Source organism: Thermobia domestica, chromosome 14, assembly GCF_964235325.1.
Source record: "Thermobia domestica chromosome 14, izTheDome1.hap1.1, whole genome shotgun sequence".
In the NCBI taxonomy this organism is placed as follows: domain Eukaryota; kingdom Metazoa; phylum Arthropoda; class Insecta; order Zygentoma; family Lepismatidae; genus Thermobia; species Thermobia domestica.
The window spans coordinates 29,029,557-29,054,731 of NC_137467.1; the positions used below are offsets into that span (position 1 = coordinate 29,029,557).

Consider the following 25,175-nt stretch of genomic DNA (forward strand, 5'->3'; position numbering starts at 1 on the left):
GTAGCAAAACCGAATTATAAGAGTACTACAGTTTTTACGGAAAATTTAGTAGCAGTTCATATGAACAAGGTCAAAGTGCAATTTAACAAACCGATTTATGTTGGTATGTCAATTCTAGATTTGTCAAAATATTTAATGTACGATTTTCATTATAATGTGATGAAACCAAAATATCAAGACAAAATAGAAGTATGTTATACAGATACCGATAGTTATACACTCTGTAAAGAAAAAATAGCGACACTTGCTCTAATATGGTTTTCTCAACATACTTTAATCAATATGAATTTTTACATGAATTCCTGACAATATTACAATGCAGATTCCTAATGAGCAGTTTATTCTTAATACTTGCGCCAGAATTTCAGGCTTTTGACATGAATTTAGTGAATTTATATGCATATATAAGTATCTATGTGTGTTTTGAGCAAAATCGTTTGTAGGAAGAGTAATTCATAGAACTGAAAAAGATCAACAACAATAGCAGAAAACAAGAAATGGAATTTCTTTAGGGTAAGACATATTGTGTGCAAACATCGAGAAGTACGATACACCAAACTAGTATTTTGTATGTGCACCATGGGCTTCCCGCATTGGTAACAAAGCTATTGCAAAATGCAACCTCGATATCACGGAATAACACCCGCATTATCTGTTCCTTGAATTCCATTCTATTTGAGATAGTTGTCTATTGAAATTTCTACTCCTATTGATCCACAAATTTTCAACTGGATTCATGTCGGGTGAGTTTGTAGGCCACACGAGTCTCTAAATAGTCATATTCTTGAACCACGTATTAACAATTTTGGCTCGGTGACATGAAGCATTATCGTCCTGGGAAAGGAAGTAGTCCATATTTTCTTCAGAAAAGTCATCTTTAGCTGTTGTAAGAACTTTACGTACCAGAATTTGAAGATATTTTCGTGCATCAAACGATCCTTCACATATATCCGTCGTTCTGACGTCTTTAACGGTGAACCATGCCCATATCATCACTCAGTAACTGAATATTTGAATCTCTTAAACAAAATCCTTGTCAAGTTCCTTGCTTGTTCGTATCCACAACTTCACACCACTATCGTTTCCCACTATTCTAAACTTCTTTTCAATGAAGAAAACGACATGCTTTCAGTTGTCATAAGTCCAAGTTGCATATCGACTCACAAAACTACATGTTGAAGTCCTCTGTGTTTTGTCAGTTTCGACTTTCTACGCGGTTTTTCTTTATAATATCCTCTTCATACAGTCAAGACAATACAGTTGTACAAGTAACTGCAGTTCCAAGATCATGTCAAACTACAAAAGCGATTTTTGGGGAAATCACTCATTAAATCTGCGGTGCAATTGATTTTATTTAGCAGTCTGCTCTGGGTGATGCTTTGTTTTTTTCTTTCACACTGTTGACGAAGGGACGATTTGTTATGCTGTTTCCACTTCTGAATTACTCTTCCTGCCGTAGAATGAAGGATTTTCAGAATTCCATCTATTTCTTTAGAGATTTGCCACAACTCACATTTCTTACCCATCTTATTTGTTTACAGTCCACATGTAGCAACAATATCACATACAAACAACACTGCACCACTTGACACACTGTCCAAACAATGAGAAAGCAAAGAACAATCATAAAATGCTATTTACCTCAGCCTACACATCACAAATTCAATACAGAATTCTTACTACAATAATTTACGAGACGCACTCAGTGCCATCTATCGAAAATACTACTGATACACAAACAATTGACAAGCGATGTCCTACACCACAGGTGTCACAGATAACGCAAATGAATTATCCCACTCTTCATTTCCTTCTATTCCTCTTCTAATGGGCTGCAACTATGGTTTTCTGTGTAAGTTAGTTTGAGAATTGAGGTGTCGCTATTTTTTCTTTACAGAGTGTATATACCATATTCAAACAGAAGATGTGTACAAAGACATGAAAAATTACATTGATTACTTCGATACGAGTGATTACCCTAAAGATAACAAATATAGGATACCACAAATCAATAAGAAAATACTTGGTAAGATGAAGGATGAAATTAAAGGTGCAATCATAGAAGAGTTTGTGGGTTTAAGAAGTAAGATGTACAGTATAAAAGCACCTCAAATAGATTTAACAGATAAAGACTTTAAAGGTAAGTTCGATAAAGAAAAGTGTTGTAAGAAAGCTAAAGGTGTTAAGAAGTGTGTTGTGTATAAAGAACTTTCATTTAACGAATATAAGGACTGTTTGATTAGCCAAAAAGAATATTATAAGAAGATGAATTTGATTAGAAGTTATAAGCACGATTTGTACAGTATAGAAGTAAATAAGTTAGCTTTAAGTTGTGTAGATGATAAGAGATGTGTTTTAAAGGATGGAATCAATACCCTACCATGGGGTCATTATAAGTTAGAAGAGTTGTAGTTTTAGATGTAAGATTATAGATTGTAAGTTTTTAGATGTAAGTTTTTATGATTTTAAATGTCATAAAAGCATATTCAATCTCACTTTGGGGTATCCCTCTGTGTTAAAGTGCACAGTGGCGGCTTCATAGTTTTTGTTAGTTAGGGCGGGAGGAGGAAATGCGCTAGAAGTAACCACCCCTAACTACTATGATAATTTATCAAATTCGAAAGTTTTTACAGTGTACAAAGAATTCCATTCATTATATATTAGAAAAGAAGTGGGAACATAGTACTCCACTATATCAATTATTTATTGATTTCAGAAAGCCCTACGACTCGATTAGGAGGAAAACATTGTACAGTATTCTTATTGAATTTGGAATACCGAAAAAACTAGATTAATTGAGATTTGTTTAAATTAATCCCAAAGCAAAGTCCAAATAGGGAAATACTTGTCCACAAGCTTTCATCGAGAACGGCCTGAAACAAGGAGATGCATTATGTCCCTTATTTAATTCTAATTCTTGAATACGCTATAAGGAACTCAGATTGAAAGTATTTGAGAATAAAATCCTAAGTCTAATATTTGGATCCAAGAGGGACGGGAATGGAGAATGGCGGAAACTTCATAACGAGGAATTGTATAATTTATATGGTTTACCAAATATTGGTAGGGTTATCAAGTCTAGGAGACTAAGGTGGGCAGATCATGTAGCAAGAATAGAAGTAGTAACGTTTTCAAAGTTTTGACTGGAAAGCTAATCGGAAAACTTCCATTAGAAAAACCTAGAAGCAGATAGGAAGACAATATTAAGATGCATCTCGCAGAAATAAGAATACAAAGTAGAAACTGGATCTAGTTGTCTAACGATGGAAGTCAATGGAGAGCTTTTATGAATGCGAGATTGAACGTTCGGGTTCCATAAGCCACACAATTAGTTCGTATTAAGAGTCTCTTACAGTTACCTTGCCCAGATTAAGGATAGAACAGTAAATTGATACTTGGGATGAAAGAAATCTTGAAAAAAGAAAAAAAAACTTTAAAGATTGATAAAGAAAATTAATGGTTTCATTGCGCTACTAAAATCCTGAAATACACACAATATACTTCAATAAATAGAATTTCATTACAGGAAGTCTCTCAGGAATCTACGCATGACAGGAGTGTTTCTTTTTGTAAGGAATTATTATTATTATTATTATTATTATTATTATTATTATTATTATTATTATTTAGTAGTAGTAGTAGTAGTAATAGTAATAATAGGTAGCCTGGGTAAAGGTAGAGCCTGTCTATTTGAGGTGTGTCATCAAAAAATATGCGAAACATTCTTCGGACCCACCCCCGACATCCTCTGATGGAGGATACTGTCCTTTTGCTTAGGGAAAAGAAGTTAATGACCTCAGCTGTGCTGCCAATTTGTCATTCAGTCGTTTGGTCTAAACGAATGAAGATTGTAGGTTACTTAGAGTGGCGAACAAGACAGAGCACAGCGAAATCCGTGAAATAATGCATAGTGGTAACACTTCCGCATCCAACAATTGAAAGATCTCGACTGCAGCAACTTGTCCCTCCTCTTTCGAGGGAGGTATGGGAAAGCACACATCTATAACAGCGCCAGAAGACATCTATAGAAATAGAAAAGCTCTATATAATTAAAATTATGGTTACCACGCGTACAATATCTCAGTGATTATAGATATAGAGCGGCTTAAATCTTTTAAAGACTTGCGCGCCCTAACATATTTATGCCTCTTAATTTCTGTGGCTGATTGGGGACCTTGTAACAATCAGTTTTGAAGTACGAACACATGTTCATCTTTTGATAACTTTCTAGTCATTGTGAACTTACCCAATTCAAATATAACAAGATATAAATCCTTAGTAAAGTCACTTATTACAACGTATCGTCACAAACCACACCATAACGTATTGTTTACGTTAATAGCTACTGCTACTCTAGTCAATTGAGAACTGAATAACTAGTAGGATAGTCTCAAGCGATTTATGACCCACCCTGTATAGGGTCAGTTCATATAAACTTCAAAAATAAATTATTAAAAGAACATAATTTTGTGTTTATCGGTTTCAAAGTCTCGGAGGATTTGTTACATTAGATTCACATTTTGGCTAGTGTTCCCACGGGACGAGAAAGGTTCTCTCGTCCTGTCTCATCAATTTTGTAGAAATTTTGTCTCGTTTTGATTCTAGGAAAGCTTGCTTCGTTTCGAAAATTTTCTCAGCTCTCAATTTATGTTTAAAAAGTGGTATAACAATATTTAAACCATGTTTATTATTGGAGCAGGGTTATATTGTATAATGATTTACTTATCTTTAAACGTTGTTAAATGCTCTTCGTTGTGTTCTTACAATCCCTTTATCAATTTATAGCTTTTATAGTATGAGTCTTGTAACACTAGAACAGCATTTGAGATCTATGTAAGACTTGGGTGAACTAGTTGCCCTCAAGACTCGTGAAATTTCTCGTAAACAAGACGGGAATTGTCAGGTACTTTGTCTTGTCTCGAATATGAGAAAGTACTGTACTTCTGTTTTCGTGGGCAATTTGGAGGATATTTTCCGTCAAGTTCTGCAAAGATGCTCACGATCCATGTCACAAATCCACTTAATTTTATTGTAAGCGAGAAAAATTCGTCTTTCATTGATTATAGCAAAACTATATTTTGAGCATATAATGCAACAAAGTCAACATAGACAGTTTTTTTCTTGGCGTGAAGATCTACTATTCTACTACAGTATCTAATATCAATACTTACGGATTCTGATGTTGTCCATTGAATATTTCCCTCGCTATTTTCTTTGTTTAAACTTGGATCCACACGGCTGACCTGTAAGAAAACATTATGTAAAATAAAACATGCTCCTGTAATCCTTGTTCCCATTCACTTGGTTCTATAATTTCGTAATAAGATTTTCTTATATTATGGACATAAAATTTAAAGCGCGATCTCATATCGCAAAGATATCTGAAGTCTCGTCGTAAACGAGACCAGACAAAAAATGTAGGTTTCTTCCCTTCTCTGAATATTGCCGGCTATTAATCACTATGTATCTTGTCCGGCGATTAATAATAATAATAATAATAATAATAATAATAATAATAATAATAATAATAATAATAATAATAATAATAATAATAATAATAATAATAATAATAATATACTGTATCTTACTTTTAAGTCTCTTTTCATAGGCTGCATTACATACTTACATGCATTTCTATTTATGATATTTACATTAATTATTGATATGTTTAAAGCTTTTGACTAAGCACAGCGCACTTGTTAGTTGTATTGTTGACTTTTATTTTATAACAAAGAGAGTGAGGAAAATCAAAACTCTAAAAGTTGAGCAAGATAGTTTATGCAAAACGCTGTTACACGAATTATTGTTTTCATGATAGTGTATAAATTTTGATCTCCAACAATTCTGACGTCATAAATTGCGCAGCCTTTCTGATTTATAAGAAAAGGTTTGGAAAATGATATTGGTTATTGTATTACAATTTTGAAAATACTACCCGGCTCATGTCCTACATATTCGTTTTCGATCGGTGATAGGACAGAAGAAAGATGGTTGAACTTTGGTATACCACTAAACCACCGCGAACTGTTATAATATTTAAAGCTTTATATTATATGAAGAAAATATAATGTTATGTTCCTTCCAATCTTACCTCAGTGTTCGTAGTTTGAGGGAAATTTCCTAAATCTAGGGAAATTCCTAGGTAAATTTAGCAAAAAATGATTTTTTTCGATAAAACCTGAAAATCAGGGGAAATTCTCGCACTGACTGTAATTGATTAATATAAATGCTTTTCTTTGTTTTCAAATTTTTTTCTTTGTTCTTCAGAAACGAATCAATACAATAGCAATAGCTTGTGTTTTGTATGTGTGTGTGTGTCATGGGCGGAGTTACGGGATGGCTTGGGGGACAATGCCCCCAACTTTTTGAAAAAATAAAATGGCCACCTAGCAAGACCTCCGAGACCGACCAAAAATTCTGTCCCCCCCCCCCACTAACCCTCCAGCATACAATTCCTAGTTCCGCATATGGTGTGTTTGTGTGTGTGTGTGTGTGTGTGTTGTTTGTATATGCATGTTCAAAGTAGCATAATTTATATCCATTGTTGGTTGGGTGCCTTTGTATTGTGTGATTTTTTGTTGTTGAAAAAGTGAAGGTAAAAGAAAAAAGAAAAAATGAAATGAAATGAAATCTTTAAGATTTACGTCCCACGCTTATGCCGGTTAGGCTAAAGGAGACGGTGATGATGAGAGATGAGTGAAACGGTGGAATGAAGAAAGTGGGAGGAAACGGGAGAACCCCGAGAAAACCCACGAGTACGGTGTTTGTCCACCACAAAGTTCACTTGGCGGGGGCTGGGATCGAACCCGGGACCTAAAGGACCAGAGGTGAACGCTCTACCACTGAGCCACCGCGCCCCCCAAGAAAAAAGAAAATAGAAGCAAAAAGTAAATGAATAAAACAAATTTGGTTGGTATTTCGTTTAATATAGTTAAATTAATCTTACCACGATTTTCGTCATAGGAATTGAACACACTCAACAAACTAGGGATAATTTGATTAGAAAAGGTAAAATTCGTGTCAATCGAGGGAAATTTTCTTAAGGAAACCTACGAACACTGCCTCACTTCTAGATTCATGTTGATCGTGTGACTAGTTTCAACTTATCAATTTGTAATTTTGTGTTATCTTTAAACATAGTACACTACAACTATTGCATTAAATATGTACACCAAAGAAAATGTTATAATTATGAAAATTTTCCTTGTAATTTTTTTTTCTTTCTTTTATAGGAATAACAATTCGAAATACTATACTGCCATGAAGATATGATATTCAGAGTTTAAAGCTGTACCACGGTTTTCTTTTTGTAAAATGTAATAAAACTTTTTTCTTTTTTTAAAAAAAATCTTAACCGACTTCACACTTAATTACATGAAAATTGTTTGTCATTGGCATTAGTGTTATGTTATAGATACCTTGACACCAGGGTTTCCTTGAAGGAGATCGTGACAGATAGTAGCCGAGGGCCCCTGTGAATGTACCAGTCCGACGCTGCTTACATATTATTATTATTATTATTATTATTATTATTATTATTATTATTATTATTATTATTATTATTATTATTATTATTATTATTATTATTATTATTATTATTATTATATTTTCAGTATGATATCTTATTGAAACGTGAGTTTTGACAGTGTTTGAAGTAGAAATCACAGGTTGTGGGAAATGTACCAATATACTATTCACAAGGAAATATTACTTATGGAAGTCCATTTGTTTCATTTTAGATTTTTTTAGATTTATAAATGGCTAAAAAGAAAGAAAGAAACTGGGAAAAAAATAAAGTCAAACTCAGACATTGTTATACAATAGTACAGGTAATAATTTTGCATCCGTGTACTTCTAGTTACGCAAATGATGATAACAAAGTGGATGATTAATTTGTTTTAATTGTTCTAACTTGTTGATGTGGCTTAAAATGTCTTTTATAAACATTCAAGGTAAAGGTCAAGAGATACTTGCCAATTATACAGATACCTGCCTTTATATATACGAGGGTAATTCGAAAAACCTCCGGTCTGCGCATGCGCGAGAAATGGCCGGGAAGAGCGACGCCAGTTCTGTGGCGCTGTGTGCAGTAGTTCAATAGACAGTGAGCATTGAAAGGAGAAGGTTTAAGTTGCAGTTCACTCGTCTGCTATAACAATTGAAACTGAACATTCCAATAGAAAAACCTGCCAAATGTGGTGTGTGCGGTATCACGATTTCTGAGTGCAAAAATACTTCCGGCAGCTGCGATCCATTGCGAACTGTGTGGCGTTTACGGACCAAACGACATAGTGATGAGATGAGTGAAGATCTCATAAATCAACGGAGTTACATGTTTTAAGTAGACAACTAAACGTACTTTAGAAACTTTTGAATCAGTTCCAATGGGATGCTTTTGATCGTCCTTCCTATAGCCTAGATTTGGCGCCGAGCGACAACCACTTCTTGAGAAGGCACATGAAACTATGACTTGTGTCCAACTGCTTCGACAATGACAATGCGCTTCACAACGCTGTTAACAGGTGGCTTTATTCCCAGGCGGGAGTTTTTTTTTTTTTTTTTTTTTTTTTTTAAAGAAGCAATTTCAAACATTGAAAAACGTTATAACAAGTGCCTCAATGTGAATGGTGAATATGTTGAAAAGTAATGTAATGTTGTACTTTTCTAATATGTATAATAAAAAAATCTGTATCTGTGAGTATGTGTCATTGACAACCAAAGGCGTTTTTTCTTTTTTCGGATTGGCCTCGTAAAAATATACCGTACATCAAATATGTTTTATTTTTTAACCAAACCGTCATTCCCATCAACTCTACTGTAATACACTTAGTATCACTTTAAAGATTTTTTTCCTTAAAAAAAAGTTGAGAAACTAACTTACGTACACTCACCTGTTGATGACAAGAATGAGAAAAGCTATCAACTTCTTGTAAAAGATTCTTCAAATATGCGATATATTCTATGGCTTTGTGTAATGTTTTCACCTTGCTAACACGTTTGCCCCTACAAATAAATAAAATAAATAAAAATAAGAAATACTGTTAGACAATACATATCTTTGCTAAATCAATATCTTGTTCGCTCCGTACTATGTACTGCATACAATTTCTTACCGTTATCCTATTTCAGAAGCTAAATTTTATCTATATATAATGTTATTCGTGAGTAGATGGATAAAGCCATTTAAAAACTCCTGCAGAAACAGTTTATGCTATTATGTTTTTCCCCTCCTTGATTTCTGTTTCCTTATTTTATTCTTCCCCGTTTTTTCATTTCTTTCAATCAGTTCTTTCACCGATTTTTCTGACCCAGAAGCTATCAGTTGTAAGAAATTGAGGCATCTGGCATCATTGCTTCTTCATCGAGGCAGTGATGTCAATCGGTGGGGAAAATCCCATATCGTGGGAGTTTTTGACCTTATTTTCTCGGAAAGAGATAATAAGCAGCATATATGGGATTTTTCGAGAAGATCGAAATTTACGGCTTATTCATTTAGATATTGTGAAAAATGACTAACACAAAGAAATTTAATTTTTAATATTATAGCATACTTTTAAATAGTATAACGTGAAAAATTCACACGTAAAATGGGATTTTTTGCCTCTCAACGTGGGATTTCACATTGTTTCAGGTTGGCATCATTGATTCGAGGTACGTGAATTTGCATTATTTTGAGAAAAGAATAGAGAAGTCCGTTTTAAAAAAAGCATGTTTCTCTAGATTCTATTGCGATTCGCTTTCACAAGTATATAATAAGACTGGTTAACTGAGAAATATAACAAAACAAACAACAACAAAACATGAACAAGTATACATAGATATCGTTCTTGACTCCAAGATTCTGGGTTCGAATGCCGCGTCTGGCAGAGGATTTTTCAGGCAATTTTAATTGCACAAATGATTGTCGGGATGATACCTCTAATATTCATAAAGCCTTGGACTTCGTTATTAATTTTCTTCAGTGTAAAATGGCCTTATAGGTATAAACGCTAGTAAAACATTTAAATACAATATACCAAGAACTGGTAAAACGTAAAACTTCATAAAAATTATTTTTAATAAAAATTACTGGTACACCACTGAGTATGATTTACTTTTTATTGTATAAGTATGTACACACACACACACACACACACACACACACAGCGAGTGAGTGAGTGAGAGAGAGAGAGAGAGAGAAAGAAGCTGGAGAATTTATAATTATTTTTATCAAAATTAACTTTATTATTGTTGTTGCTGTTATGGTTGCAAATGATCAATGTATGTAGACTAACCTCGAGTTCGATTACTCGTGAGAATTCGATATTAAATATCCAATAAGGTTTAATTTAAATAATAAATTGTTTAATCTCAAATTTTAGGTATTCTTAACCTTCTCGTTTCTTCACTGAACAATATGTTTACTTGTATGTTTGTTTTTATTACTAGTATTATTAATAGTATTATTGTAATAATCTATACAAGTTCGAATACTCGAATAAGAAATGTTTTCGAACACTCATTAACTCAAACAAACTACAGTAATTGTTCCAACAATTATGGTATTTGAAAAAACGAACATTACAGAGTAACAAACTGTTAACAAGGAAAAGACAAGAATTTTAGAAATGATTAAAAAAAATGGATCAAAAGATTGAATCTTGCCCAAGAATTTTAGAAACGACCCCCCCCCCCCGAAAAAAATGCATCAATAGGTTGCGATCTTGGCCAATAATTAGTTTCTAGATCAGGGGCCACAAAATATTTGAACGGCCCTAACTTGAGTTTTCGTATTTTCTAAGGAATAAGCACACATCATACTGAGTTAAGTGATAGTTTGGGTTTGGCTACATTGTATGTAGTTCTTCAGATGTAGGCCTAAGGCATACAAGAAAATTTTTCAGTGAAATATATTGGATCTTTTAATCCAATAAAATATAGAGCGGGGACTTGGCCAAGTGTTGCATCATAAGGAGTACTATATCGGAAACTAACTAGTGATACTAAGAAAAACCTTAAAAAAAAAAAAAAAAAAAAAAAACTCAATCAGAATGGCTGGACTTAGTATGCAAAGCCTGAATTTCCCGATTTCAAAGAAAGAACTTCGAGAATATCAACTCTATTTTAAGATATTAACGTATAAACAAATATAATTGCTCGAACAACGAAAAGCAAATTGCGAGTATAACTCAAAAACTTCACAGTGGCTAACATTCATAAGTCCTAAACGACACAAGACCTAAACGGCATGTCCTAAAAGTATAGGCACTGAATCTAAATTTTAGGTCTTGTGCCCTTTAGGACTAGTGTCGCAAAATGATTTTTAGGTCTTGTACCGTTTAGGTCTTATGCCGTTTAGGACTTGTGTCGTTTAGGTCTTGTGCCTTTTTCATTCACCTGCTTTAGTTCTGAAATTCGCCCCCACTACATGAATTTACGACGATGCAGTAACTAGCTGGCAATAATGTTACGAACGTAGCTAATTCTGACGGTAACAGTCATATTTGTACTACTAAAATTATTATTATTATTATCTGTTCTGCAGTTATTCATGAATTACATTATATAACCAATTTCATTCTCAGAATTAATTATGTAATTGATTAAGAAATTCGTTTCTTTCAAATAGAGATACGAGAACCCCATGACAAATTCCTAAATAAATAAATAAAAATGTTTAAAAAGCATATTTTACCAGACTTTTCTGAAGCCAAGTAAGTACTCAGAATTGTAATAAGTAGAGACCGGATGTTTAGGCACTAAAAACCTAGAAAATAGGCAGGCAAATAGGCACTAAAAATTTAAAAAATAGGCAGTAAAATAGGCACTAAAATGTAGCTCGAAATAATGAAGTTAAATACTCTATACCATTAAAAAATAGATTCTAGTCATAAATAATGCTCAAAGAATATAGAAACATACTTCTTTGTCAATATCTTCTTTTATTGCATATATAAAAGCGAAGCTTGCTATGCATTCCATATATACTGGGTGAACCTGGAAGATGTGCACATACTTCGGGAGGTGATTCGTGACATCAATAGAATACAAAAAGTCCTCTTGCATGGTGTGGAATTCCACGTCGTATACGAGTGACAGGGGTGCCAACTTGGAATCGAAAATCGAATCCTGGCAATTGGAACTGAACAGATAGATGTGCACATACGTTGGGAGGTGATTCGTGACATGAAAAGAAGACAAAAAGTCCTCTTGAATTCACGAATCACCTTCCAAAGTATGTACACACTTTTATGTCTCGCTCCAATTGTCAGGATCGGATTTTCGATTCCAAGTTGGCACCCCTGTCACTCGTACACGACGTGGAATTCCATATGCAACAGGACTTTTTGTCTTCTTTTCATGTCACGACTCACCTCCCAATGTGTGTGCACATCTTTTTGTTCCATTCCAATTGTCAAGATTCGATTTTCGATTCCATGTTGGCATCACTATCACTCGCACACGACACGGAATTCGACAAACTACAAGATAACTTTTTTTTGTCTTCTTTTGATATCATTAATCACCTCGGAAGTATGTGCACATCTTTGAAGTTCACCCTGTGTGTATATTGTAACGTACCACGTGCTTGTGTTTACAAACACCTAATATACGTATATATGTATGTATTATTTATGTTATATAAATTATATATTTTCCCAATGAAGGCTTATTTTGAAGAAAATGCATAGAATAGGCAACATTAGGCACTAAAGGAATTATTTAGGCAGTAAAGGTCGAAATAGGCAAAATAGGCAAAATAAAATTGGCTTAAATCGAAACTATAACCTCTTATATAAACTTTAAAACGTTATTTTTGATCATATCTTTAATACTAAAGAATAGGCGTTTTGCCTAACATCCGTTCTCTAGTAATAAGATATATGTGGAGTGTATCTAATTTAAGAGTAGGACAAAAGCCCACTCTAACTTTCGAACGGTAGGACAAAAGCCCACTAAAATTTGCTTAATTAGGCAGAGGCGTAAATAAGGGCCCCGCAGACCCCGCATTGCGGGGAGGGCCAAGCCATTATGGGGCCCCAAATCGTGAAGTAGGACCTAGAGAAAGGGCCCCACACCACGCTGTCTGCGGGGGGATCAAGCCTTTAGTTACGCCACTGTAATTAGGACAAAAGCCCACTAGATATTTCACAAGTGAACTCTAAATAACGACTATGGAGTTACTAGTTTTTACAGTGTGTTTTGATAGAGTTGATATGTATAAGCCAGAAAAAATCAACAAATAATGCTAAATTACTAATGTAATGTGCAACACAATACGTTTGAAGAAACCAATACATAGTCATTTAGGAGCGTAGCCTGCAAACTTTTCTAGGGAAGTTGGCTTTTTAACATATTAAAAGCATACCAAACGTATATTTCCAAATTACGAAAGCTTCAATAAGGCAATAAATACATACATATTACACAAATACATAAGTACACATATTATTATTATTATTATTATTATTATTATTATTATTATTATTATTATTATTATTATTATTATTATTATTATTATTATTATTATTATAATAATAATAATAATAATAATAATAATAATAATAATAATAATAATAATAATAATAATATAATAGTTAATTCCAACGGTAACAGCTATGTTAGTAATACTAAATTTGATGTTAATAATGGTAACGAGTAAAGAGTAAGAGTAGTTAATTACGAGTATAACAACTATTTGCTACGGAAAGACTTGAATATGACGTATATAACTAAAACACAACATTAATACGAGGTCAATGGTGTGGGAATAGAAAAAAAAAACAGACATTATGAAAGATCTGGGAATCACATTTGATAGGTGGTTAATATTTTGTCACCACACAAATGTTATCATGCAAACAGCAAAGAAAGAACAATAGGCTTTATTTATTTATTTCAGAACAATAGAATATGTATTTATACAAATTACTTGTAAGAACTAAGCTAGAATCTGGTTCTGTAGTATGAAACAGTGTATCTAAAACTTTGGCTCACAGATTGACAGTATTCTTGGCACGGACGCAGTGGTAGCGCCACGTGCTTTTTAGGACTTACGCCGTTTAGGACTTGTGCCGCGAAATGATTTTTAGGTCTTGTGCCGTTTAGGACTAGTGCCGCGTACCCGAACAAAATGCCCATTTTCATAGGGCAGATGGAGTTGAATCCAATCCAGCTCGCTTGGGGCGATATAATGTAGTAAGAAAGGGCCTAAATAGTGAGGGTTAATCTTGATTGATGGTTAGCGTGCCCACCAACTGCATCATAGTCAAGTCACGATTGTCGGAGCAATTCTAACACAAGGTAGTTGAGAGCCCCATCACGGCTGTAAAGTTAACGTGTTCACTTTCGGCACAGTAGACTCCGGTTCGATTCCCTGTGGGAGCTCATGTGGTTCTTTATCGCACTTTAGACTGTTGGTCCACGTTTCATATAGCGTAGCTACTGAAAGGGACGTTAAACTCAAATTCAATCCAATTTATAATAGTTATTGAGATATTTTGGATTAATAATCATCACATTTAGAACCCACTGTTCATCAAACAAAAATTTGGTGCACCAATATGTATCATATGATAATTACAATACTACGTAAAATTAGGATATATTTATCGGTTCGGTTTAGTGATTATATTGAGTACAGTATTTAATCCCTCAAGAGAAAAGTAAACAAGATGTCAGAAGATATGAAGACTGTGAAATTAAGATTAAAAAAAATGTAAGAGAATCACGAAGAGGTGAGTAAACTCAGTTTTAAGTATGATGCGTGTGAAATATTTGTACAGATGACAAAATTGTCAACTAATTTCAATTCTTTACAAGTGACGTCAGTCATATGGCAGTATTTTATATGAAATTCTTGCTTTTTTTTTTAAAAAAAAAAAAAAAGAATTTGTGCGTACTCAAATTTGTGTGAGAGCAGGACTGTATTACTTTTAAGTTATTTTGCGTCCAATATGTAAAACTATCCAACATGTGATCAAAGATTAAACAATCTAGATGGCTGCTACATTAGTATGTCTACATAGTAAACATTAGTATGTCTACAATTTAGGTTTTTATTTACAGAATTTCAAACTTTATAGTTTTTTTTTTTCAATATCGGACCGAATTATTTTATGTAGCTTCTTTTTTTTTTTCGTTTCCATTTCCCTCTTTGGATAACAACAATAACTTCAACCAGTGAAGATTTCAGAATTTTTTTTTTCGGGATAGAAGGAAATTTCAATACACTGAGGGTGAAAAGTATTACGAAAATACTGAGAATCTACATTGAGAATGATAGGATATATGGACTTGCGTACACCCTCTTGTAATCATCTCTGACTTCAACAATCGTATACAGCAGAGGTGGCCAACGCGTCGATCGCGGCCTACTAGAGTACGTTTGTTCTATCTTGCACACTTCCCACCAGTGCATTTGGTTAGCTTTTAAAGATTTTCTGCTAGCACTCACGTGAACGTTTTAATCCAATAGATGTCTTATTGTCTTTGTCGTAGGTGACGTTAGTTGCCAGCCAGTCCATCAAATGAAGTCATTGCTATTTGGCAGGTATTTGAAGTGCTTAGTTGGCACACGCGAACAAGTGTGTTACAGTGTTTTGTGAGTGGTGTGGCGTTTTGCTGCTTCCTAGTGTATTGGAACTCAAAACTTAACCGTGGCGTGGCAAGAACGCTTTGCAGACAGATCCATCCTTCATGCGGGAAGCGTGCCAAGATAAAACAAACGTACTTTAGTGAGCCGGAGAATTAGCCCGCGGTGGTTAAGTTGGTGTCCCGTCGCGGTGGTGCCCCATCGTGTACTACCGATTCCAATGCGAGTAATCCTAGTTGATTAATCCTATTAAAAAATAATCGATGTAAAGCATATCTCTCTTTGCACAGATTTAATTAACACAGTCAGGGCTGTGATTGAGAGTGTACAGCGGTATACCCTATATACCCTTTGCTTAATCATTACAGTATATCTTTTACTTCAAGGGGTATGGTAGTTTAGTTTCATTTATCAGTTATTTCTTCGTTTATTTATTTAACCGGGTCATGTCTACAATGATAAAGTGGCTATATCACTTTCTGTTCTAACCTATTCTTAGACGCTGTTCAAATATATCGATCATGGCAAAGAAAAAAAAAACTTGACTACTCTGCAATCACAAAAGAGAGAGAGGGGGGGGGGGAAAGGAAGTAGGGAGAGAAAGGAAAAATGTAAAAATTACGTTAGCTCTGTCTCCGGTGAAATTCATATTATGTTGATCAGTGAATATCAATATAACTATGATCAGTGAATATCAATACAAGCTTTGTTTAACTATGATATTGTTATTTCCACTCTACTCCTCACTACAGTTTTCTTAATTTCTTCTGGTAGATCGAGTGCGATTTTCTCTGTTGCTTCTCGTAGTAGGTTAGTTCCTTCTGCCTACCTACACCAATTTATGTTATTAATGGAGTGATTTATCTCAGAAGTATCAAGAAGAAAAAAAGAAAGCATGAAATGCTTTATACTTATATAAAACTGTATTACAGCCTTTATATTTTAACGGAATTATTAATACATGCGTTTTACATTGTTCATTTTCAAAAATGTCTTCTCTATGATAATCATAGATGTTCACAAAATAGCGTATATCCTGTGAAAATTTTAGGCCTACAGTACTGAGTATATAGCTTAAATTAAGAACTACTATGCTCACCAATCACTTTATAGCTGTTTGTGTTATAAAATATATTAAATTTCACCTCATATCATTAATTCATAATAGCCGTAAAGTCGTAACAAAATCTTACTTTTGTAAAGAAACAATAAAAAACTTTTCGTTTGTTCCAAACAAAATATTTTTGTAGAAATTATTTACACATAGGGATACGCACGAGACGAGTCGAGATAGGATTTTCTTGACAAAATTCGAGTCGAGACACGGCTCTTCCAATAGAGAAATATACTTTTTCGAGTCGAGACATCACTTTTATAGCACATTTTCGAGACGAGACAGCCCATATCTTGTCTCGTGCGCATCCCTATTTACAGAAAAGCTTATTAAAATGAAATATCAAAATACCAAATTTCATGTCTCCAACCTTAACGAATTTCGAAATATGGCATCCAATTATAACAATTGTAACCCCACCCTTTTCCCCTCCCCCTTTCTTCCTTTCTAGGGTATATATATACCTAATTATTTTAAATAAGAAGTCCAAATACTGAATTTCATATCCGTGAACACAAGAGATTCCGAAACATGGACATCTTATTATAATAATTGTAATTACCGCCCCTTTTTCCTTCTCACCCTTTTCTTCCCTTTTAGGTCAAATTCTCAAAAATCCTGAAACTTGTGTCTAATTATGTTAAATGAGAAGTCCATATATCAAATTTTATATCTCTTACCAGAAATTCCGAGATATAGCCATTTTAAGATAATAATTACCAGTTCCCCATCGAATTTCCAAAAATCTTCCCACAGTGGAATCTTACATCACAAATCCTATCCTCTGTCCAAATTTCAAGTTTCTGGAATAAGCGGTTGATCAATCATTCAGCCACTCAGAACTTCTTCTTTTATATACAGTACAAACATTATATACAGGGCGCGGCAATGAATCGGACGATTTTAAAAACGTTATTTCTAGGAAATGATAAAATTTATTTGAGTGTAACAAGTTGGAATACAAACTAGTTATGAAAGAACTTAGTTATTCGTGAACGTAAATCACCAAAAATAAAGAAAATTGTGTGGCACAAAATAAAGGAAATAATGTTTGTTTCACCGAAAACGTAACTGTCCAAAAATGACATCTTAGAGATGACCGCCATTTCGCTGTACATAGTCAGTAACTCTTTTGCTAAAGACTCCCATTACTCTTTGCAGTAGGGGCCGCGGTGGCTCAGTAATAGAGCGTGGTTCATTGGTGCATTGGAAAAATGAAATGAAATCTTTGAGTTTTACGTCCCACGATTATGCCGGTTAGGCTAAAGGAGACGGTGATGATGAGTAATGAATGAAATGGTGGAATGAAGGAAGTGGGAGGAAACGGGAGAACCCCGAGAAAACCAACGCACACGGTGTTTGTCCACCACAAAGTTCACTTGGCGGGGGCTGGGATCGAACCCGGGACCCCAAGCACCAGAGGTGAACGCTCTACCACTGAGCCACCGCGGCCCCTTGATGCATTGGAATCCGAGCTTGCGTCAAGTGAGTGAGCTTTGCGATGGACAAACACTCTGTGAGCGGTTCTCCAATTTCCTCCCACTTTCTTCATTTCACCATTTCATTCGTTTCTCATTACCACCATCTCCTTTAGCCTAGCCGGCATAACCCTAGGACGTAGATCTTATTTCATTTTTACTCTTTGCAGTATATCTAAGAGAATTCTTGGAAATTCTACGTGAATGCGACGTTTCAGTTCTGGAATTGACATACAGACAAGAAAAATCTATCTTTGAAAAACAAATCATTGTGATAATTTTCTTTTGTGGTACATTATTATTATTATTATTATTATTATTATTATTATTATTATTATTATTATTATTATTATTATTATTATTATTATTATTATTATTATTATTATTATTATTATTATTATGTGCAACACTGGTTTCTGTTTGGTGATTTCATTTCACAAATAAATAAATACTTTCATATCTAGTTTGTATTCCATCTTGTTACACGCAAATAAATTTCAGAGCTCCCTCGTGGCTAAGCGGTTACCGTACGCGCCTTTGGCGCGAGAGACCCGGGTTCAATTCCCAGCAGAAGCTTATGTGGTTCGGATTCCACGTTAATCAGTAGGTCCACGTCTCATATAGCCTCGCTGCTAAACGGGACACTAAACTAAAATCAACTCAACAACTCCAAATAAATTTCATTTCCTAGTAATAACGTTTTTAAGATTCACTGCTGCACCCTATATAACACGATTTAATCTTCACGAACAAGGGGACATTTAAATTGATTTGAAGAATAAATCAGTAAAATCAAATCATGTTGAAAACAGAAAAATAATTCTTCGTATAGATCAATGACTATAAACTAAAGATGGCACGGGTACTCTCTCTACTGTAAAATCTAGTTAATATTAATGCCAAACCAATACATATGTATTTTTTAGGGCGGGGGAAAGGCTATAGTTCATGGAATTTCCAACAACTGACCTGGTAGTCATGGGCGCCCAAAGGGGAAGCAGTCCCCCTTGCTCACGAAAATGTATAGGTTATAGTAAACCATAATTATATACCAGACCTAATATAGCAACCATAGAGATGCCCCCCCTAGATTATATTTCGGGCGCCCATGCTGGTAGTTGAATATTTATGATGATGATGACGAGTTGTGACTCCAGTTGTAAGGTTACCCTGGATAATACGACTACGAAGAAATAACTGAAATGTCTCTATTCAATATATTAACCAACTAACTAAATGTATCAGTCCTGCTGCATAATAACGAAACCACTGGAAAATGAAACATACTTCATTTAATAGTCTATGCCCTTGGATCAAAAACAGACCAATTGCATGCAGTGTTGCCGACGAGTCGAGACAAAAATAAATGTTTTCTCGTCTCGTCTCAATTCTCGAAATGCTTATCTTGTATCGTCTCAATTCTCGAAAAACTTATCTTGTATCGTCTCAATTCCTCGAAATGCTTATCTTGTATCGTCTCAATTCTCGAAAAACTTATCTCGTATCGTCTCAATTCTCGAAAAAGTTTATATTATATCGTCTCAATTCTCGAAAAAGCTTATCTTGAATCGTCCCAATTCTCGAAAAACTTATCTCGTATCGTCTCAATTCTCGAAAATTTTTATCTCGTATCGTCTCAATTCTCGAAAAATCATATCTCGTATCGTCTCAATTCTCGAAAAACTTATCTCGTATCGTCTCAATTCTCGAAAAAGCTTATCTCGTATCGTCTCAATTCTCGATAAAACTGATCTCGTATCATCTCAATTCCCGAAAAACTTATCTCATATCGTCTCAATTCTCGATAAAGCTTATCTTGTATCGTCTCAATTCTGGAAAAAGCTTATCTCGTATCGTTTCAATTCTCAAAAAGCTCATTTCGTATTGTCTCAATTCTCGAAAAACTTATCTCGTGTCGTCTCAATTCTCGAAAAATCTTATCTCGTATCGTCTCAATTCTCTAAAAAGCTTATCTCGTATCGTCTCAATTCTCGATAAAGCTGATCTCGTATCGTCTCAATTCTCGATAAAGCTTATCTTGTATCGTCTCAATTTTCGAAAACTCTTATCTAGTATCCTCTCAATTCTAGAAAAATCTTATCTCGAATCGTCTCAATTCTCGAAAAAGTTATCTCGTCTCGTGTCAATTCTTGTAAAGCTTATCTCGTCTCATCTCAAGTTTAGTAAAGCTTATCTTGTATCGTCTTAATTCTCGGAAAGCTTATCTCGTCTCGCTTTTTTTTAAATATGTAAAAACTTTATGCCTTCTTTTTTCTTAATTTCATCTAGAAGTTATCAGAATTCTTCCTCACAACGACAGGTCCACGAAGGGAGTGGTATAACATGATATAAATCAAATTTATTATTAGAGTTCGGTATATTGTGTATCTTTAAAACACAGATGAATGCTCTTCATAGTGTTCGTAGAATCATTTTATTAATTTATATATTTTTTTTTTTTTTACTATGAACCACATAACACTTAAACAATGTTCGAGATCTAAGACTTGTGTTATCTATCGTAGGATCGCCTACGAGATTCTTGAAAATTTTCGTGTCGTTGAAATTTAAAGAATCACTTGTCGGTTCGTTTTCGAGACGAGAAATTTCAAGAATCTCGTAAGCAACACTAGTTACATGCATCTAGAAAAAGATTTAATGTCTTTAATATGTTTGTGCAAAATTGACAATTGTCTATTACAAATATACTGTACTAGCAGCGTTCACCCCGCTTCGCTGCGGTCACCCCGGAACGCAATAAACTTTGTTACTTAGATAATTTTTACTTTTTCGCTTTCAAGTGATATGATAAAAACCATAGAAGATTGCAGTAAATCTTAACATTATATCGCCTGTCATTTATGTTAACCCGCCCCGCTTCGCTGCGGTCATCCCGGTGCTGGCATATTGTAAAAGTGTCTGTAAAAATAAGCAAATCAATTAAAAAATTTTAAACAGAAGATTCAAGCTATTTTCCGCTGTATATCGCCTGTCATTTATGTTAACCCGCTGAGTGACATGGTCATGCGGGTTGCATATAAATACGTTTATTTTTACCTATGATGAACTAATAACAAAGGATTTGTACGTTATGGACACTTGAATGGTCAATTATCTCAAGACACTGGTAATTAAAAATTAAAGTGATATGATAAAAACCATCTAGGGTCCAAATCCTAATAACCCCCCAAAAATGAAAGAAATTGGTTCAGCCGTATTAGCGTGATGAGCGGACAAAATTTTGTACGTTCTCTTTTATATATATAGATTTAATATGTATATCATATACAAAATTCCACTTTTCCCCAATAAGTGGGAAAAAAAGGATTTAAAGTCATGTATATTTTTTAAATATGGTTTGGAGTTCATTACAAGAGACAGATGGTATATGACTTGTAGTTCTTACTAAAGGACAGAAATGAAATGCCTCTGTGACGTATAATTAACAACAGGAGTAAAAGTGAGGAAGGAACGCCCTTCACTTCCAAAAAATATCTATGGCGTTCCTCCACTTCCTAAAATATTGCAATGGGCAAAGTTGGGCACGGGAGACGGCGTGACGTCATGCGTCCCCCAGTGCCGTGCCGTCGCCGAGCGCCGAAGTAAGGGAGGTGCAAAATTCGGGAATAAAATCCAGGTGCACATATAATGGTAGGAGAAAGGTAATAAAAAGTCTCAAAAATTAAGGAAAGGCCGGGTTTTTATTTTTGAAAACTTTCTTATGCTTCGCGCCAGCCGTGCTGCGCTTCGCAGCTGGCCTATCGATCTCACCTGTATGTACGGAGGCGCCGTTGTATACTCTCGCCGCGGGCGCTGATTTTCCACGGCACTGCACTGACGTCCCCTACCTTTTCAGATCCACTTTTACCCCTGATTAACGTTTAATATGAATTGATTTGACATTGAGTTACATTGCAAACTGAATAATTAAAAAATTAAAAATGATTACTTGGTCTATTAAGCTCTCATTCTTGTAGAATCATGGTTGTTATTGCTGTTTGTTGAACTTAAGCGTCACTTTACAGCACCAAGGCTGGATGAGAGGTGGGCCTATAGCTTAAGGTGGAATCCGAACTACCATAATGCGTTCAAAATTCAATATTCTCCCACGGGTATCAAACCCGAAATTCCGTTCATAAAAGGCGCACGCGTTAGCCAGTAGACCAGCTGGGAAGGGTTTGTCCAATCATGGACGATTGTATTTTGGTCTTCGAGAATCTCCGATTTAGTTATCATAGTATTTAATATTTTGACAAAGTCAAATGTTCTGAAATTTAAGAGTGATATTAATTTTTGATCAACTTAATAATAATAATAATAATAATAATAATAATAATAATAATAATAATAATAATAATAATAATAATAATAATAATAATAATAATAATAATAATATGTGCTCTCTTACGTACTGCCTAATAGGTTGCGTGCGTATTGCCCAAAGTGGCGTTTCCCATCGTGGGTTTTGCCCTAAATGATTTTCTACTCGTAGTTATTCCCCGAATGTCACGAGCCCGAGTCTAAAGTTGAACTCCTGTGCATCTATCTGAATCGAAAACAAAATGGGTAACTAAAATTAGTGATTTTTTTACAAATTGCTCCGTTGTCAAGTTGCACTTTGATTAATTTCATAATCCTTAATTAAAAATACAGTACAACCCCTCAAATCCGAACTAATTGGGGCTGAAGCATGTTCGGATTTCGGGGCGTTTGGATTACCCGGGAAATAATATTACGTACTTATTTTCTAATCTTCGATAGCTAAAGATAACTGACTTCAAGTGAAAAATCAGTGTTTTTTTAATCTTGTGTTGCAATTTTTCATGTGAATCGTAATCCAGTTAACCTAAAATGATTTCATTGTTTTGGATTTTTTGAAATACATAAGTAGACGTAAACCATTTCCTATTTTATCTAAACTTAACTGTATTTTATAACGTTTTGAATAAGCATTAAGTCTAAAAATGTAAAACCTAAAAAAAAAAGCTTTTTTTCATTTTCCAGCTGTAGTTATTTTTTTTTTCCTGAGAACGTGTTCGGATTTGCCGGGTTTTCGGATTTCCGGGGTTCGAATTTGAGGGGTTGTACTGTATCTCAATGTGTTACTATGAATATTATGAAGAATATTATGTTTTAAATCTATGTAACGGTTGCCTTATTGGAAAACTGTTCAGAAAACAAAGAAAATATCGCATAGAAGGGAATAGGGTATTGATGTTTCCCTTAAATTCCATGGACAAGCGTTCAGCCAATTAGATGTAAGGATTTGTTTACATTTTCCACCTTTGACGAATCAAAAAGAAGCATTTGCTTACATCTTTCAAGTTTACTGAATAGCTTGTGCATTTACGTTAGTAGTGATTTATATAGTTAACGAGCGGTCTATATTCAGATTCCTGTTAATAGTAAAGATTTAAATGCAGTGATAATTAATGTTGTGCATTAGAAAGTATCTCCTGCGATTGATTCTTTTTCGGTTCTTTCGGACTGGTTCTTTTCGGGAGAAAACCACGATATTCTTTTTTCGGGGAAAGCCTACGAAATTAATGTTCGGGCAATCACCACGACGGGGAAACATCACAGAACAATATCAATAACAAAAGAAATTATAACCTTCTGCTTTTATAAATTCGACTTTAGCCCTGTTTTAAAATTTAGAAATTCCACCACTATTTACAGCACTCATAATTTATTTGTGAAATATTTTGTATTATTTTGATAAAATGCACTTTTTTTTTTTTAACTTAAGGAAGAATGTAGGATCGTTTCGAAATTCCTGGTGTGTCTTTCAAACCCATTTAATTGATATTCTAAAAATTAACTAGCAAAGACCTTTACAAAGTTAAAAAAAAAATTAAAAAAAGTATAAATTAACTACTGTAGCAAAATGCGTTACCTGTTCTCAATAGGTACAACCTTTCTAAGACGAGAAAAGGCTGTGTTAACAGCTTGAACTCTTCTCCTTTCGCGAGCATTTCTTCGAGCAACTATTTGTGGAGGCTTTTCTCGATGAGGAACGTGCTTGTACACTGGTCTCCCTTTACGATTTCTTCCCGATTTACTCCTAGTCGTTCCAGATACTCCACGGTTTGAACTTAACGTCGTTGGTGTAGATACTTTCCAGCAATCAGAGTTACCATTAGGAACTCTTGTAATATCCCAAGACGAGTATGTATTATCATCCACATGAGAGGAAACGTTTGACGATCCGTGGTCGAACATGCATGATGAGAGCAGAACAATGTCATCCGGATTTGTCATTTTAGTTCCTAATTTTTTGAAAACACAAACTAACCACTTAACTCACAAAATGTTCAGATCCTGATGGTCCTTTTCTTTTTATGTAGCATTATGAAGTATTGTTTTTATTTTCACAATGTTTATAAGATGATTATAGGTAATTCAAGCAATAATTTCTAGAAAATCACAGTTGTATTACTTTGCAACATTGCAACAATTCACCGAAGTTGCAGGACTAAACTGTTAATCTTGTGTATGCTTTACTCTGTCACCTGTAAATTGAACTATTAAAATAAAAATAAATTCGTAATTAAACTGCTTCGAAATTTACTACAAAACACTTTTGATTTCTTGTGCACGTTAAATACACAATTCGTAAATAGGTATGCAAATTATTTGTTTTTGCAGGTTGTTAAAAAATATAATCTCTTTTCCCGATTTAAACAATGGATGTACCATAATACGTTCGCACAAGAACTAAACAGAAGTGGCGCATGCGAAACCAATCTGATCTGCTTTATAGGATAATCGGTGACCCGCATAATGTATATCTTCGTCATGTCAAGCAATCATTTCCGATGTTCACCTGGCCTGCTGAGTTTTCTTCTTCTTCTACCTGGCTTGCGTCAGTGGAAGGGATATGGGATTCAAAGGTGGTGAGAAAAGGGTCGGCAGGCTGCAAGCATAAAAAATAAAAGAAAATGAAGGTTGATACAAGGGCTTTGTGCTCACATTGTAGCCAACATGAGTTAAGCCTAATCACTTTTCG

The 25,175-nt window shown here is 34.5% G+C and overlaps 1 protein-coding gene across 1 annotated transcript in view; it reads right to left on the reverse strand.

Moving 5' to 3' along the window:
* LOC145669602 (uncharacterized) overlaps nucleotides 1–24,949 on the reverse strand; it is a 39,265-nt gene extending 14,316 nt beyond the window's left edge. The window contains exons 1-3 of the mRNA XM_081737826.1: nucleotides 24,063–24,949; nucleotides 8,892–9,003; nucleotides 5,172–5,243 (exon numbers count right to left, since the gene is read on the reverse strand). Of these exons, the coding sequence (XP_081593952.1) occupies nucleotides 5,172–5,243; nucleotides 8,892–9,003; nucleotides 24,063–24,427 (549 nt within the window). The 5' untranslated portion in view covers nucleotides 24,428–24,949. The remainder of the gene's footprint in view (nucleotides 1–5,171; nucleotides 5,244–8,891; nucleotides 9,004–24,062) is intronic.
* Between the last annotated feature and the right edge of the window lie 226 nt (nucleotides 24,950–25,175).